This window comes from Euwallacea similis, chromosome 11 (genome assembly GCF_039881205.1).
Source record: "Euwallacea similis isolate ESF13 chromosome 11, ESF131.1, whole genome shotgun sequence".
Taxonomy (NCBI): domain Eukaryota; kingdom Metazoa; phylum Arthropoda; class Insecta; order Coleoptera; family Curculionidae; genus Euwallacea; species Euwallacea similis.
This window is the reverse complement of record NC_089619.1, coordinates 1,283,284-1,300,420: the sequence shown is the minus strand read 5'-3', so window position 1 is coordinate 1,300,420 and position 17,137 is coordinate 1,283,284. Positions and strand designations below refer to the sequence as shown.

General features: G+C 34.5%; 1 protein-coding gene across 9 annotated transcripts in view; it reads right to left on the bottom strand.

The window, feature by feature from the left end:
- Nucleotides 1-17,137, bottom strand: part of Mp (Multiplexin) — a 209,594-nt gene that overhangs the window by 52,278 nt on the left and 140,179 nt on the right. For 4 of the 9 annotated variants that reach the window (XM_066394763.1, XM_066394766.1, XM_066394767.1 and 1 more), the window contains exons 5-12: nt 13,203-13,274; nt 12,717-12,770; nt 12,507-12,551; nt 10,098-10,289; nt 6,404-6,481; nt 4,602-4,764; nt 3,764-3,897; nt 3,684-3,701 (exon numbers count right to left, since the gene is read on the bottom strand). In XM_066394763.1, coding sequence (XP_066250860.1) covers nt 3,684-3,701; nt 3,764-3,897; nt 4,602-4,764; nt 6,404-6,481; nt 10,098-10,289; nt 12,507-12,551; nt 12,717-12,770; nt 13,203-13,274 — 756 coding nt within the window. The remainder of the gene's footprint in view (nt 1-3,683; nt 3,702-3,763; nt 3,898-4,601; nt 4,765-6,403; nt 6,482-10,097; nt 10,290-12,506; nt 12,552-12,716; nt 12,771-13,202; nt 13,275-17,137) is intronic. The other 5 variants (XM_066394764.1, XM_066394769.1, XM_066394768.1 and 2 more) reach the window with 5 other exon arrangements.

The following is a 17,137-nucleotide window of genomic DNA, read 5'->3' as shown; positions in this document are numbered from 1 at the left end:
AACCAAAATAATCGTAGAATTCGGAGTATGCAGAACAGAAAAAATGTTGATAACGCATTTCAGGCATTTTGGACGAGGCCGTTTTTTTGTCCAACGCTCACCGAAACATCTGATTATTGTTAAAGATCCTTTTATAGATTTCGAAAGGCAGCCATCCTAAGCTGGCCCTCTGAATTTGTTTGTGTAAGATTTGAAGGATTTTTCAAGCGGCTCTAATTTTATGCTCGAGAGTGTATTAAAGAAATTATTATTTATTAGGCCCACCCAAAAATTTGCCAGAATCTGATGCGGCCGACAATGCAAAAGTATCTGGATCACATTGCTGGATAGATATTGCCTTACCGCCCACCTGAGCGGTAAGTAAATCATTCCCTGGTTTGTTAGCCTTAGCAACTGTCTTGAAAACAGGTGCGGTAGAACAGGTCGTCCAGAAATGGATTCAATTTGTAAATATCGTTTTAAATGGATTTCTGAGAGAATAAATTGAATTGCTTGTTGAAACGCGAGTCCGCATAAATTTGATGTCATTTCGACGAGAAGTTGCGAACAACGAAGCAATTAACGAAAGCACTGCATGCAGTTCAATGGGCTCAGTAATTGTAGGCGAACAGTTTCCACTTGAAAGTGACAAAGACAAATATAATACGGACAATGGATTGTCGGATGCACAGCAAAAGTGCTTTTTAGTTAAATATTTAATGCAAGTGTGTCGTAACAGTTCGAAGGCCTTTTCGTTGACGAATGTTTTTTTTGTGCTTTCAGAGAGTCTGCTTCATATTCGACGTACACTCACATCCACAAGATAATGAATTAACGTTTGGCGATCATGTCCGGGTAGAAACTATCCCAGGTGTCCTGCCAAAGCTAGCTTAGAGGACTCTGAATATGAACCAGCATCTTAATTTACTTGCTAATAGCACAATTGTTCTTCATGCTGTGAAATACTTAAAAATATTTATAAAAAAATTCTTTCAATAAATGGCGTTCGGCTATTTTGGAATTCAAATGATTGTAAATTACATACAGCTATAAACAGGATTTGCACAAACCAAGAAAGGAAAAACAAATCATTGTTCCATTCCGATTTGCAAAATGGCGATGCATATTTCCATTTCTCCTCCTAAGACTATTCAATTCTTAGCTTGAAAACCATTGCCCCTAGAAATCCATTTTATTCTAGCGAACGATTTGGAAAAATATCGGAGTTTCCTTTCTTTTCAAGCAAATCTACGGTTCCAATTTTGTAAGTATTTTGCAGTCGCGTCGTATTGAAACTCGAAGTTATTGTCAAATTTCCCCGGAAAGGCATTTAATAATATGAATTATTAATTCCATAATTCATTTTCTTTATTTCTGGGGATTAACCAATTAAATTTTGTTATTTAGATTAAATCGCGTTCAAGGGATATCATGGGCTACATTCTTCATAACTTATTAAGAAATTTTAGTCCGTTCATTATAAAAGCAGACTGACGTCACAAATGAGAATGAATTGTTGCCAACCGACCAAAATATAGCTTTATCCTTGTTTGTTGCAGTGCGGTTACTCCGTTTTTGGGTCAACCTGAGGAGGTGTTGACACATATTTTCGGGAATTTTGCATACTAAATTCCCACAATTTTAAATGCAAAATTTGCTTTTTGTGCATTTCTTGCTTTTCGGTCCTTTTTGAGTTTATTTTCGTCCGATTTATGATTGTTTTACGTTAAAATCTGTTCTTTTAAGAACAAATCCGCGAAATAATGCCGAAGGACTTAAATGGCCGGCGTAAACAATTCGTTGCGTCTTTGATTCAATATTTTGAACAGCAACGAGATAAGAACGGTCCCTTTTTGCATTTAACCGCTGTGCGAGAGGTAAGTTTATTCTGTGTTATTAAAATTGAGAAGTTAATTAAAAAAATTGGGTAAAAAATGTTCTTACAGCGTGTAGCTGCAGCACTTAACTTGGAACATTCTATTGTTGCGGCAATTTCCAAAACAATGGAATCTGGCGAACCACTCAGATCACCCAAGACAAAACGTGGTAGGGTAAAGAAAATCATCCATGACTCAACTTTAGACACTGGCGAAATTCGTAATATTTATGACTTCTATAAAAACTGTAAGTGCAAGAAACTTATTATCTCTTGTATATCCGCTTAAATCCTTAATTAAACCACTAAAGGCACCACTAACTTTTGAATTCTGGGCATATATATTTAACATTTAATTTAATAATAGATTGTAGATGTTAAGGAAAACAAGTTACGCTAAATAGTCTTTTGGAAGAAGTGAAAGGAAAAGAACAGTTCAGTGGCTGTCGTTCATCACTTCGCTTACTTCGTTTTACTAAATGAAATCGGTTTCCAATGGCTAAAAGACGATCCAAGAAAAGGGCTCATGGAACTTTCAAACGTAGCGGCAAAGCGTATTCAAGTTTTGCGATCCTACATGCACGAGAAAAAAGAAGGCTTACGGCAATTCGTTTTTTTAATCGAAACGTGGATTTTTCAGACGAGAACAATTAGTCATTCCTGGCAAGACGACAATGCAAAAAGTGTTAGAAAGATTAAAGTAGATGGTAAAAGACGTGTCTCAGTCACAGTAAGGTAAATTGTATTTAACAATGAAAATAATTTGTTTTCTTCAGACATATTCTTCATTTTGAAACCGAAAATGATTTTGTCGAAGGTACAGAAACCATATTTTTGTCAAAACCACAACTCACCGATTATCGTGGTGAAATGAATAGGGGCAATTTTCTCAAATGGTTTGAGGATCGTATGTTGAAAAATTCAACTGAACCATCCGTTATTATCATTGACAATGTTCCATATCACAGTATGCTGTTAGAGAAAATACCAAATGGAACATGGAATAAATCCAATATTCAGAATTGGCTGCGTACACAAAATATCGGATATTCAACAAATATGTTTAAAATTGAACTTTTAGATATTGTTGTTAGGTAGACATAAAATTTAAAAACAGATTTATTGGTTTTTTAAACATTTATATTGCAGGAATAAACCTTTAAAAGAATGTTGTTGACCATCTAGTGGAAAAATATGAACATACGACCTTGAGATTTCCACTGTATTATTGTATTTTAACGCAATTGAAAAAGTATGGGATATTGCGAAAAATTACTATATTCGATATTTGGTCGAGATGGTAATACAGAAATCGACTGTCTTAATATGTGGCACGAACAACTATAACTCCTAAAATCTGGAAATAAATAGTCGTACATATTGACAAAATTATTAATCAGTGGTATAAAAGGGAGCATCTTCTGAATCCAGACGAACTCTTACCTCTAATTATCAGGGTTAATGAAGATGGCGATAGCAGCAAGACAAAAATTAAATTAAAAATACGTTTTTGCTGTTTAAACTAATTTAACCCATTTTAAGCAAAAAGTATTAAAGTAACTTCCAGGTAACTTTACATTACTTATTGCATAATGTTCGGATACATATTTATTATTATTAAAATTCAGTTTACTCCGACAAGCTCCAAAAAATATGTCAGAGTTGTCAACATTGCATGTTATTTTTGTGATGACGTCAACCTGTTTTTACAATAAACGGATTATAGATTTCCATTAATGTAAATGAAAGAAAAAATACTTTCATAAGTAGCTACATTAGTGTTTCATTCCTTCTACTTGCACAATGGACAAAAACAACAGACACCTACCTTTTTGAGGTCTCCGACCTGAAATTAAAGAGTCAAGTTATAGTAAACATTCAATGGATGGCTTTAGCGTGAACACTCACATTAACGCCGTCTATCTCGGTAGGCCCCGGAGGGCCACTGGGGCCTGGTGGGCCTGGTGGGCCAGGAGATCCTTCTTTACCTTCGTCACCTCTACCTCCAGGTGGGCCTGGAGGGCCTGGAGGACCTCTTTCACCTAAAATTAAAAACTTCATTTTAATACTCGCTCTACTCTTGTAATTTACACGATTTAAGACGGTATCTAAAAATCTGAAATATACTAGTATTTGGCTTGCCCTACTTTCCGGTCTTGTAACGTAAATAGCTATTACAATCGGAAAATGGTTTCACCGATCCCTCAGGTTCCCTTTCCGGTGTTGAGCAGCAAGCGATTTTTTCAGGCAGAAAAATCGGTTAGAAAGTGCATACTTTCTGGCTGGTCATAATAAAATATAATAAACTTGAAACCTTCTTTTTAAGTCGTATGAACTCCAATTCCCAAGAGGGCCCTAAAAATTCAATTAACGTAAAAATCGCAAAACATTTGTTTGCCACAATAATTATTGTAATGCAGTCGACGGAAAAAAACTTGTAACTAAAACGTTGATTTCTATCAACACGTTTGACATGCTTATGCGTTAGAGGGTCTCAATCATTTATCCATAATCACTAATTAAGTAATTAATTAATTAATAACTATTAATTAATATTTAATGAATTAATAATTGAGACACTCTAACACGTAAGCTAATAAAAGTCTAGATTAATAATCGCTCATTAATATTTTCCGTTGATTACATTGCAGATAAAGTAGGTCAGACTAGGTTGGTTTCAGCTGTAAGAAATAAAAATTCACTTCCTTCAGAAAACATTTTGCATATTCCTTAAAAACATATGTACCTCTCTCTCCTTTATCACCCCTAGGACCAGGTAGGCCTCTTTCTCCAGGTCGCCCTGGTGACCCTGGAAGCCCTGGCAGCCCCTCCTTTTCTATTGCTGGGGAGTATGGGGAAGGTAACCCTATTGCGCTCAAAATTGAAGATGCATTGCATGGACAGGAACCCTAAGAGGAAAATGAAAATTTTACTTCAGTATTGCAAGCAATTCTCTTTTTCCATCAAATGCACATTTCCAAGTCTTGACCTGGTTACGTAACAAGTTCCCATTTCACCGGAAGTAATCAAAGCTGAAGGACTTTTCGTTTCAGACAACTTCATTTCAGGACTTTTTGTTTCGCTCTGTGAAACATGGCCGCCACGCAAACTTTGCCATTCAAATTATAATATTATGTGTCACATATGGATGTCGTGTTCCAGGCTTTTCACTTTTATGTTTCGTATAATGTGCTAAGTTTGAAATTACTTTGCGGAAAAGTACAGTGGAATCACCTTTGTTAAGAGGTGGTGTTTGATGTAGGTACGTTCATTACGTGGGAGAGTGAAATCAGTTGACCAGTGGAGACTACTTTATTTTATAAACCGATGAGGGTTAAGAGTTTTTAATAGGAAAATGTTAAATAAATAAGCTATAAAAAGAGAAATAAAAAGCAGTACGTATATTAATGACGGAGATTCATGATCGCGACTTTTTATCAAGTTAAGTTAAGTTAATTAAGGTGAAGTTATTAAGAGCCCATTAATATACGTGTCACTTACAACATTTTTCCATCGCCTGCCTCGAGAAAAACTAAAAAATAAAACATTTTTACTACCTTAAGTTTAAAATTCATTCTGTTTACTCTAAGTGGATTTGCAGTTTAGTTTGAAATTCAAACGGCCTATGTCAAAAATCGAATCATTCGTAAGTTACACACGCCTGTCATGTATCAACCATAGAAGTTCTGTCATGCGTCAGATATCGCCACCACCACAACGCGCTCAATATCATGTAATAATACAAAAAGCACACATTAAGAGGGGGAATGGGGTCATTAAAGAATTATTTTTTATGCATTAAAATAATCTGTTAATACTCAGTCGCCGGAAAAAAAATGATTAAGAGATGTGCTACTGATGGATATAATGTAGCTCATACTGGAACTTAATGATGATTTTTAATACATATTCCCAATGAAAGTTTAGATTAAACCAGAGCAAACTTCATGAAGCTGTTCGATTTAATAGAGTAATTTTCATTTCAGTCAAACTGATAATCAAACAAATTGTAGATAACATTATCTTTGATAGGAGATAGGGGACCGAGGGTAATTGACTACACTAGAGAATTTGTTAGTCTATTTCATCCTAATGTATCATGACTGCCTGAAAATTCGATTAACAAATAACTGTGTAAATGTAGGTGCAATGCTATCATTATAACTTGTCATAATTTCAATTGACCTAGTTTTAAAGGTAATAATGTGATTGAAAAACACATAATACGATATCGGGGTTTTTGCGCCTTTGTACCAAAAGAGTATTTTACTGTATTGACTTGGGTGTCTTTATTTTAAACATTGATGACAGCTGGGAAAGGAAATTTTAAATATGCGTCTTTAATTTTTTTTTACTTCATCTTATACTGATTAAAGCTGCAGAAGAGAGAGCGGTGCCGTAATATAGTGATTGCGATATGTCGTAAATAATTTTTCAATGTGCATTATGATCTTGCCTAACATTAAAATGCATAAGGAAAGTTTTATAGCGCACGCTACATTGTGGGACCCCTTTCCTAGTAAACCCTGGCTTAGTTGGTGAATTTACCTCAGGGGCTGCAGGCCCAGGTAAGCCCGGAGGTCCTGGTGGTCCTGGGGGTCCTCTTATTGCTTCACCTGGCGGTCCCTGCAAAAAAACATTATCTTGACGTGTCTAATTTAATGAAATGTTTTATTATTTAAAGAATTAATTTCAAAACAGTGAAAAAAATGTATCCAGTATTTTCTTTGTTTTAGGTAATAGGGTAGTATTATGACGGGGGGAAGGTGGCCCTTCATTAATCTTACCGCCGAATAAATCTTAAGAAAAAATTTAAGAGAATTAATTTTGGTCACTTTCAGCTAATCGCCCCGTATCTGTACAAGGCATTTTTGAATTGCTTACACAACGCTTGACAAAAAATAAGGTGTTTTAGGCAAATTCACCTACATCCAATATTGATTTGTTTGCTGCTACAGGGCGTCAAAGTTCCCAAATTAATATCGTTTTTTCAAAATAATTGCTAAACGCTTTTATCGAGTTTCACTAATTTTGGAACTAAGAGTTACCACTTAAATCAGTGTGTTTTGACATGAACGGGATCTTTTTTTCATGCATGAAAATATTAAAAATGGCGCGTGGTTTGTGAATAAAAGTTTGTATTTTTGTTACCCCTTGCAGGAATGATTTAAATTTTTTCTACCACTAGCAAACTTTATTTTTAAGCTTTGTTATCTCTTGTAAAATTTTTACCAGACATACAGTTTTTCTACAAAAAATTATTTAAGATACTTTGCGATTCATCTTTGTTGTGAAAATAATCTTTAAAAAAAGCTCGACACGATGCTCAAAATACAGATTAATATTTTGAAATGAATTTTTTTACGTATTTAGGAAAACGGTCAACTTTTTGAACATTTGTTATAAGAATCAAACTAAGTTGGTAGTCATTTAGAATTAAAACTTTTTTCATGTTTTTGTTCCTACTAAACAATAGTGGTGAATTGTAAGGTACCATAAATAATTTTTGTATAGAGATATCATGTTTTTGGTGAAAAGTTTCAAAATAAAGTCATCTAGTGAATGTAAAGAAAAATTAATGTCATTTGTACAAAGTGTAACAAAAATACCAACTTTTATTTACGAAGCACGCGCCATTTTTAATATTTCGAAAAACACCCCAATTCATGTACTTGTAGTAACTCGTAGTTTCACATTTAGTAAAAATTGATAAAAGCGTTGTACAATTGTTTCGAAAAAATGGTATTAAGTTGAGAACTTTGGCACTTTGTAGCGGCAAAATGAAGCAATATTGGATGTAGGTAAGTTTACCTAAAAAGGCTTATTTTCGGTTAAGGAATTTTTTATCAAGCGTTGTCCAGTCATTTCATGGACACCTGATATATAGAGCATTTGGTCTTCCTACATTTTTTTCGTTATGTTTTAGAATATTAATTGAATTTTTTGTATTTATTAATTTGACTGTATTATTTTATGTAGAAATTACGTAGGAATAAACAACCGCATGTTTTTGAACGCGTTTGAAGATCTTGTTATTGAATATGCGTACATACACGTGAACCCTTAGCATTTAATTTCAACCCATCTAGGCTTAGTTCTGTGAAACACGAGAAGGCGAAGAAAAGATACACACAGAACATATCATTAACGTCATTACACCATGCATCACTCCCCCTATTCAAATCTTAATCCCTTCCACATTCCCGATGAATTCATTATGAAGGCACTCTGCCTCTGAACGCATTAAAATGAAATATGGCAACGAAAGACCCGGCTCCTTTCTCATAAACAAAAACAACCGCAGGCCTTTGTCTTCCCATCAAAATAAACAGGAACAACGTATTGCAAATAATAAATTCTTCCCAAGAAATTATTAATATTCCCCGTTACTGCTGAGAAAGCGGCTTTTAAATGTTTCGTCGCCATTTTCCCCCTTTAGGCCACGTTTTTTCAATCACGAACAAAGCGCTGAATAGCTAAAAGCCAATGCGTCTGAAAAAGAGTACTTAGCGCAGTAGCAAACTAGTGGAAATTTTAGTTACATCGAGAAAAGTGCACTTTATGCGGTTTAAGTGGCTGGAGCTGAGAATTTGACGTTTAAACTAAACGGTTGAACCAGAACGCGAGCGTTCTGGTTCAAACTCCATTCTTGGCTAGCGACTTGCACGTAGTACGAGTTTTTAAAACAATTATTCCTTTTTATTGAGTTATTATACTATATGTTTATTATTGTCTAATGAATGTTTTAATAGCCGTGGCCGGAGAGACAAGAGAAAAAGGAGAAGGAAAGAGAATCTCGGAAACGAGAAGAAATAATATAATTTTCATTAAAAAAAGTTTTCTCTTTGATATTAATATATTTTTTTTTTTATTGCTTTCTTCTTCAAAAAGCCCTTGAAGGGGTATTTCTTGAACAAATTGGTATTATATTTTTAGCACTTAGCACCTTCCTCCATTATGGGTTTCTACTGTGTTTCGTCCATCATCGTAAAAGTTCAAAAGTGAGATTTTAATTAAGTCCATATTGAGCAAGTCTTTGTTGCTCAATAAGTCTCTTATAAATCATATGTGATTAATGGACTTCCCACAAAGCTTGCGTATGAATCTCTCATAAAATGACCGGTCACATGAGCTATTCAATTTGGGTTTTGACTCCAAATTCAGGGCAAACTTTTATGTGGCGACGAGCAGTCAAAGCTCGATGGATGCAAATTGAGGTGCAACGATACAAAAAGGGACAAATTAAAGGTCTGCGCCCTTACTGCATCCGATACAGGGATAATCCAATCGGGGCACGTCCCAGCACTCAAACATTGTGCAAATCCCATTGCAGAAAATGATTCCAATTGCAGATTACTCTGCCACGTTTGACGATAGAACTAGTTTAAGGGATAATTTCGGCAGTTTATGGACTTGATGGATCGGATATGGCTCTTGTAAACTCGTTATGTGTTGCGACTTGGGATATACGTAGAGGATCCAATTGGCCCTAGTTTTGTATGATAATGAACTGCTTATTGATATCAGTCCATATCTTCCATACACTATTTTATTTTTAGTATATCAGATCACTGATGTTCCGCAGTAACAGGGGAGGATTTATTCGTATTTTAGAAAATCTAGAGGTTGTGGTTTCTTTCCGAAATAATTAAAGAATTCTCTAGAATTAGTTTCGCCGGAAGAAAAATGTATTTGCATAACTTCATAAAGAAAACTGCTTCGGGAGATTATCAGTTCTTTTCTTTCCAAAGAAGTTTTCTACGAATAAATATAGCCGTAGAGGAACATCGTAAGTAAGTTATGAAATTTCCCAACCGGCAAATTTAATTATCCTGTAGCATACAACCGAAAAAGGCCACGAAGCAATTAGTCTGCCAGTAATCCAGAGAAATTATGGAAATTAATGCTCGGTAAAGCCGTAATATTAAATCAAGGTTAACATAAAAGCTCTTAATAATGCTAATTTACCAAAAGCGTGAGTATGTGGTACACGCAAAGTTCAATAATGAAATTACTATTGATGTTTCGCTAGGATTCAAATTTAGGAGTCTACAGATTTGTTTAGGCGATCGCTCACTTAGAATTCACCAGCGACTATTTACTAAAAATTTATAAAAGAGAATAAGCTGCATGAATAACGCATTCACGGGCCGAATGACAAGATGAACAGTTACAGAATTTTCCTCAGAGAGGTGGGTTAATTCAGGTTAGTACCAACTTTGATATCCTAACTACAACTTACTTTGGTCCCACGATCTCCTTTCTCTCCTTTATATTTTCCCGCTGCATGTAAATCATTAAAAAGGAAATTACAGCAATCCTCGAGGCCGCCACAAGGACAAGCTTTACCGTCTGGAGGCGGCGGCGGGGGCGGAAACGTCCCCAAACCGTCGACGTCCTCCCTGCGGAACGGGGGGTAATCTGTCCTCTCCACCTGCAAAAGTACAAATAAATATTAAATGCGCCCGGAAATTAGACTTCCGTGGTGCGATTTGCCGGATTTTTGGTTTAATGGAGTTAGTCGAGCACCGTATCGGGTTAAATAGGTAATTCTGTAAAGTTTGTTAGACAACTTTGGCTGTGAAAACTCCGTTGGTCTAATTTGCTTTGGAATCGTGCAGTGAATTTATTTAATTAAGAATTAAATTGAGTCAATCGTTATAACCTTTTAAACTTATATAGCCAATTTTCTGTTTATACTGTGCGTTTCTAAATTGTCCTCCCCTTCCTGTTAACTAATTTTTTTTTTTATTCAAAAGCAGCATAAGTAGGACAAAAAATACGATCTTTTGATGTTTGTTTACTTCTCTAAATGATGTTGTCGTCATTGCTAGGGCAAAATGGCGGATTTTCTAAAATTGAAACATGAGTCAAGTGACATCTCAGATTAAATGTGTTTAAAAACTACATTTAATGGTGTAATGCGATTTAAAATCGATTCATTAGTTTTTGAGAAAGAGGGCTATAAATAGAAAAAAATGTTTGTAAAAGATGCACTACAAATTTAATTTTATGGTACATAACTAATTGAAATAATTTGTTTATTAATAGGAATTCAAAAATAATAAGATAATTAACATAATTTATAATAATAATAAAATTTGTTTTCGATTTTGAGCTAACAAACGGCCTCTGGTTATTTTTATAAATTGCTAGGTAGTGTCCAAAAGTGCTAATAATTTGTTAGTTATGCACGCGTTAAAACAAAAAGTTGAGGCTGTGTTTATTTTTACTAAAACTAGTTGAAACAATCACGCTGTCGGAAAATTGTTCAACTAAAGTTTTTTTGCTTTTTTATATTGTTATTATTATAAATTATGTTAATTACCTTATTATTATTTTTCCTATTAACAGGCAAGTTTTGTTATTGTTTATGTATTATAAAATTGAATTTACATAGCATTTTTGATATTTATTTTTTCTACTTATAGCACTTTTTTTCAAAAATGAATGGATCGATTTTAAATTATAATACACCATTAAATGTAGTTTTGAATCTCGTTTAATTTGAGGTGTCACTTGATTTATGTTTCAATTTAAAAAAATCCTCCATTTTGCCCCGACGGTGACGTCAACAATATTTAGAGAAATAAACGAATATGAAAAAATAGTATCTTTTATCCTATATAATGGTGCTTTTGAACTATAAAAAAATTTTTAAAATGTTAAAAAGTAATGGGGAGGCGGGAGATAGAATTTAGGCGCAGAAAAGTCTTCGATTTACCTTCACTTCGCAGCCCAAAATAAAAAAGTATTTGATCAAGACTTTGCGGGCTTGAGTAGCGCAAGTACAAGAGCCATAAAATTCATGTCTTGCGAAAGCAGATTTATTGGAAATCTCTTACTGCCCCGGGGTTCATATAGATTTAATTCCATAGCCCATAAAACCACAAAATACACCAAGCGCTCTATTTTTAGGGGTGGGTTGTAAAAATTACCCCAAAAATTCCTTCGTAGGTGCCTCGGGCTTTTTGGCTTATTGACTTAAAGAAAGTTCGTTAAAGAGGTTAGTGAGGTGCGATATTAATGAAATTTTCGTGGAGATAAAACAGATTGCATTCATGACGTAAATTATTATATTTACTTTCTTTTAACAGGGCGATAGACCACGGAATCTTAATTCTTTCTCCATCCTTTGTTATTTTACACAATAACTCAAGATGATAGCTAAGAAATTTCGAAATCAAACGAAATCTCTTGCGGCTTCTTAAATTCTGCATTGATCTCAAAACATCTCTTCTTCTTATTTCAGTCTTTATCGCTTTGATGATCTTTCTTCGTAGTTCATTAAAATCAGTGGGTACAGATTTATAAATGAGGTCCTTCATACTTCTCCATAAACAATAATCTAACCGGTCGCCCAGCCAACGTATGTCTCCATTATTTGAAATGACTCTGCCGGAAAATATTTCAGACAAATAGTCAGCATTTATATATCAGTGGGTGCAGATTTATAAATGTTTGTTATAATTTTTTTTCTGTATATTACATTCATAAAATTTTCAAATAAATCTGCTTTGTGGTCATGCCATTAATTGTAACAAAAGAGGGGACGGTATGATAAATAAACACATGTTTAGGTTTTAATTTTCATTAGGTTAGTTGGATTAATTCCAAATTAAGGGCAAGTAGGGTCAATGACAACACTTACAAGATAATTTATATCCTGGCTAATTTCGTTGTCTTCGTCGGATTCCTTGAAAAATCAACAAAAAATAAAATACCAAACTAACTGAAACGAAATTAATTAATATATAAAGAAGAAGGAAAAAGAAAATTATTAAGGAAGTAACAGTTGTTAATGGTTTCATTAATAATTTAAGACTAGGAGTGTTAGTACATAGATGTTGCAATTACTCACTTTTATATCTAAATTATTATCATCTATGTCATCTCCTTGCAAATCCATCAAACTCTAATAAAAACGAAATGAAAATAATGTCAGAAACTTAAAAATAGATAAATAAAATAATAATAAATGAAATATACTGCGCATTCATTTCAGTGATTGGAATTTCAAACCATTATATCAATACTTAATGAAGGTCCCAAATCCTGACACAGCAATGGTTTCACCTACATTCCATCACCATCAGTTAACATGAAAATACTGATTATCAATATCGCGATGATTATCAGAGGTAAAATCCATAAAAATTGCATGCCGACCGAATCCACAACAATCAAACAATACTCCATTGTGCCAAATCCATAAATCAACTCATAAACGAATAGATAAACTGTAAATTTAGCAAATAATTTTGGATTTAATAGAGATAAACGACAATTTTGTTTCAAATTTCCTCACGTCATCACCTGCACTATAAAACATATTTTTAAAACAAACCTGAAAATCCGTTTTGCATTGTTGCGCTGCCATCCCTGGATCTGCATATATTTTCACGTGGGATAATGTACCCTTGAATAAACAGAAAATTATTCATAATCCTGAATATATAAAAACGATTATTTCCAAATCTGTACGAATGAAAGGATCGTGCGGCTTTATGCTGTTTCATTGTTTCAGAGCATCTTGATATTAGGTTTAACAAAAGCGCACTTCAATATTCGAATTGAACCACTGATGACTTACACGGCTCCATTAATTAGTAAATGACAAAATACATTTTTTTACTGTTTTTACGCAAGAAAAAAGGTTATGAATTATTTAGACATGCGGTATTAAAGTTTCTAATGTTATTCCCCTAGTAACCATACAGGCATCATAAAAACCATTTTATGCGCAGTGCAGTGTGGTACATAAAACACCGATTATTATGCAGGCGTAATAAAAGCATATTTTATGATGATAACCTTCTTTACCCTAAATATCCGACCAACAACAGGCTACTACCTCTGCAAACTCCATTAAACCAATGATAGCATTTTAGATGACATAATCCATTACAGCTCTCGAATTTACACAGTACTTCTCTTACTTCTCTTCACACACCGAAAGGAGAGTGGAAGAGATTAAGTTTTATGCTACGGCTACAGTGCAAGCGTTTACTTTTACTTTGTCGATATCCATGGTCAAGCTTTCCTTTACCGAAATCGTAATCGTAGCGGAATGCAATGGCCGAAAAAAACTGCTTTCTGATCTTTCAAAGAGCTGTTATGCTTATCGTAACTGGAAAGAAACAGGCAAGTTGTTGAAAGCTCTTCCTGATATCTTGGGCTCAACCAAGTTAGTTTTCCTAACGGTACGTCATTAAAAGCAGCTACCTTTTTCGATTCTGATGGTCTTCTCATAAACACACTGAGACGCTACGACTTTACTGAACCACAGTAGTCTCAACTGCGCCGGCACTGCACCTTTCTTGTGTGGTGTACTGCGAGGGGGGATTATCAGGTTAATTCAATTCCTCTTATGTACCAGCCGTCGTGTTTGACTATGAGAATGTGACGATCATCATCGTCTGGGTGCTCATTTAATCCGCATCACCTCTTAAGTGGTACTTTAAATAGCTTTGGTCACTGTCTATCATATCCTTGGAGATATAACAACTTTTTTCTTTCTGGCGTTTTTTACATGCGCCAGAGGTTCATAAACTTCTAATTCCTGTAGTGCCTGAGGGCCGTTTTGAATGGTTAGCTCACGGTTAATTAGGAACCGACGAATGTTCGCTCAACTCTAAATTATTTAACAATCGCCCTCGACCTTTATTTAAACACACTGGTTTAATGATGACTTACATAGCCATGGGGAAACACTAACGACTGTATGCACGGTCGGTCTCCGGCAACTTGCCGCTGGGCCAACGACAATTTTAATGCATAGTTCCTCACCGAGGAAATTCCTAGCTCATCCAGGAAATGGCGGTAGATACGCTAAATGGTCAGTAAAGAATCAATTTATCAAGTTGGTATATCCATCAGTTGGTGCAGGGAGAATTACAAGCTGTGATCTATAGGAACATGTGAGAGTGAAAATGGTGGCATTGATTGGTGGTAAAAATCTACTAGGAAATTTCGTTTGACAAAAAATTTCATTGTCACTCTCACTTCTTCTTATAGAATCAGAGCTTAGCTAGATGGAATATTTAGGTCGACTGAAATCTACAAAGCGTCTTATTAACAATTTATCCCGCATGTAATTTCTTTATTTTTGACATTAGAAAAAAGGCTCAAAGGAGGCTCCCTTTCATTTTTAAAATAGAACATAAAAATGACCTCGTTGCCCCCTGTGCATGATCCGTTCCCCCATACGTGACATAAACTTCTTTATTTTAAATAAAACCCTCAATTTTTAGGGATTTTTCGATTTTTTCGTAAAATTTCACGGCCAGTTCATGTAAGGTGTCTTATCTTTAAAATTTACCGTTTTCGAGTTATTCTGGAAAATTTTTAAATTTTGACAGCTGCAAGGTCCCACAAAAATCAGTGTTGTTCTCTAATTGGTGCTAACTTCGGAATCGGCAATTTAGGGCTAAGAGAGGAACTAGTAGGATATATTTTGACGTATTTCAAATTGAAAAAAGGTCTTTCGCAACCCTTGAAATACGCCTCTGAATTTGCATGATTTTAAATGTCAATAATTTATTTATTTTAAGTGGAATATCTCGATTTTCTCGACGGTATCGTGTTCAGAATTCAAAAAGCTAGAACTTTTATTAACATAACCTTATCCCTAAATCCAGCCGTTTCTAAGTTTTCGAATATGACTCCCTTTTGTAGGTTAAGTTTAAATGTTGTTAATGACGTCATGAATGACGTTACCAAATTTTGACATTTGATAAAAAAAGGAAAGGCGACGGCGCTCCGAAAACTTTTATAACATATTTTTCGTACAATTTCATGTTTGTATTTGTCAAAATGCCTTCCAATATCGTTTATTCCTAAAGAGAGAAACAGGATATGTTTCAAATGTAGTTTCAATTTGATAAGCGACTAAGAGGAAATATTAGGACGTATCGCTAAAGATTTCCCGAGCGTTCTATGTCTATAGTTTAGAATTCTAAACACGATACCGTCGAGAAAATTGGAATATTCCATTTCAAATAAACAAGTTATTGATATTTGAAATCATGCAAATTCGGAAGCATATTTCGAGGGTTGTGGAAGACTTTCTCAAATTTAAATATGTCAAAACGTAGTTTATTAGGTCCTCTCTTAGCTTTAAAAAGTCTATTTCAAAATTCTCAGCAGTTAGGGAATAACGCCGACTCCCATGGAACTTTGCGGCTGTCAAAATTTTCAAATCTTCTAGAATAATTTGACAACGACAAATTTTAAAGATAAGACATCTTACTTAACGTTGCTTTAAAATTTAACAAGAAATCAAAAAATGCCAAAAAATAGGGGGGTTCAATTCAAAATAAGGAAGTTTATATCATGTGCGGAGGACAGATCATGCAGGGAGGATAGCGAGGCCATTTTTAAGTTCTACTCCTTAAATGAAAAGGGATCTCCGTTTGAACTTTTTTTTTATTATCAAAAATACAGAAATTAGGCGGGAGGTAAATTGTTAATTAAACACTTTCTATTGACATGATTTCATGATAGATCAGTGATGCTTGGATTAAAGTAACTTTGAAAGCAATCAGGTCACCAACTGTAGAAATCGTATTTACAGACTCCTGTGGATGAAAGCATATATGTATACTTTCTACGCAGGGAGGTAAGGGGTAACATTACCATCTATAGAAGAAGGCAATACAATATTCGAAAACGAGAGTGAGTGACAGACATATCAGATTAATATGGGCTCAACAATATCGAGTCCAAACCTCCCAAAGCTTTCAAATCAAGACCATCTGATACTATGCTGAGGTAAGTTTTTTACTAGAAGTATTATAAGTCAATTCGTCTTGACTTTTCTATCTGTCTAGTGGCATAATTTTATTTGCAGGGCAAAGTGCACCAAATAGTACACAATCACGATGATTTTATTAAAGGTTTCATCTAATAGTAGATATTATACGAAAATTATAATTAGCATGATGAAAATAACGTGTTAATTTATATTCAGGGTCAGACTTCAGGAGAACACAATCTAATAAATCTTTCACTAACTAAACTTAAATAGGTTATACTTCGAAATCGAGAAACTTTCCAACTCTGACAACTTTATCCGGCATTGAAAGTAGGAAAGTAATATTATTTCGCCTCACTTGGGGATATACTATATTCAAATTAGAGTTCGTTCTTACTGGTTATGAATACTCAGAAGATCTCGCTTAAACGACTTTCTTTTTTTTAAGTTTTTAATCCAATTTTCGAGGACGAAAGTGGAAGTTCTTGAACCAGTAATGCCGTAATGGCATCATTCCAGAACGGTTG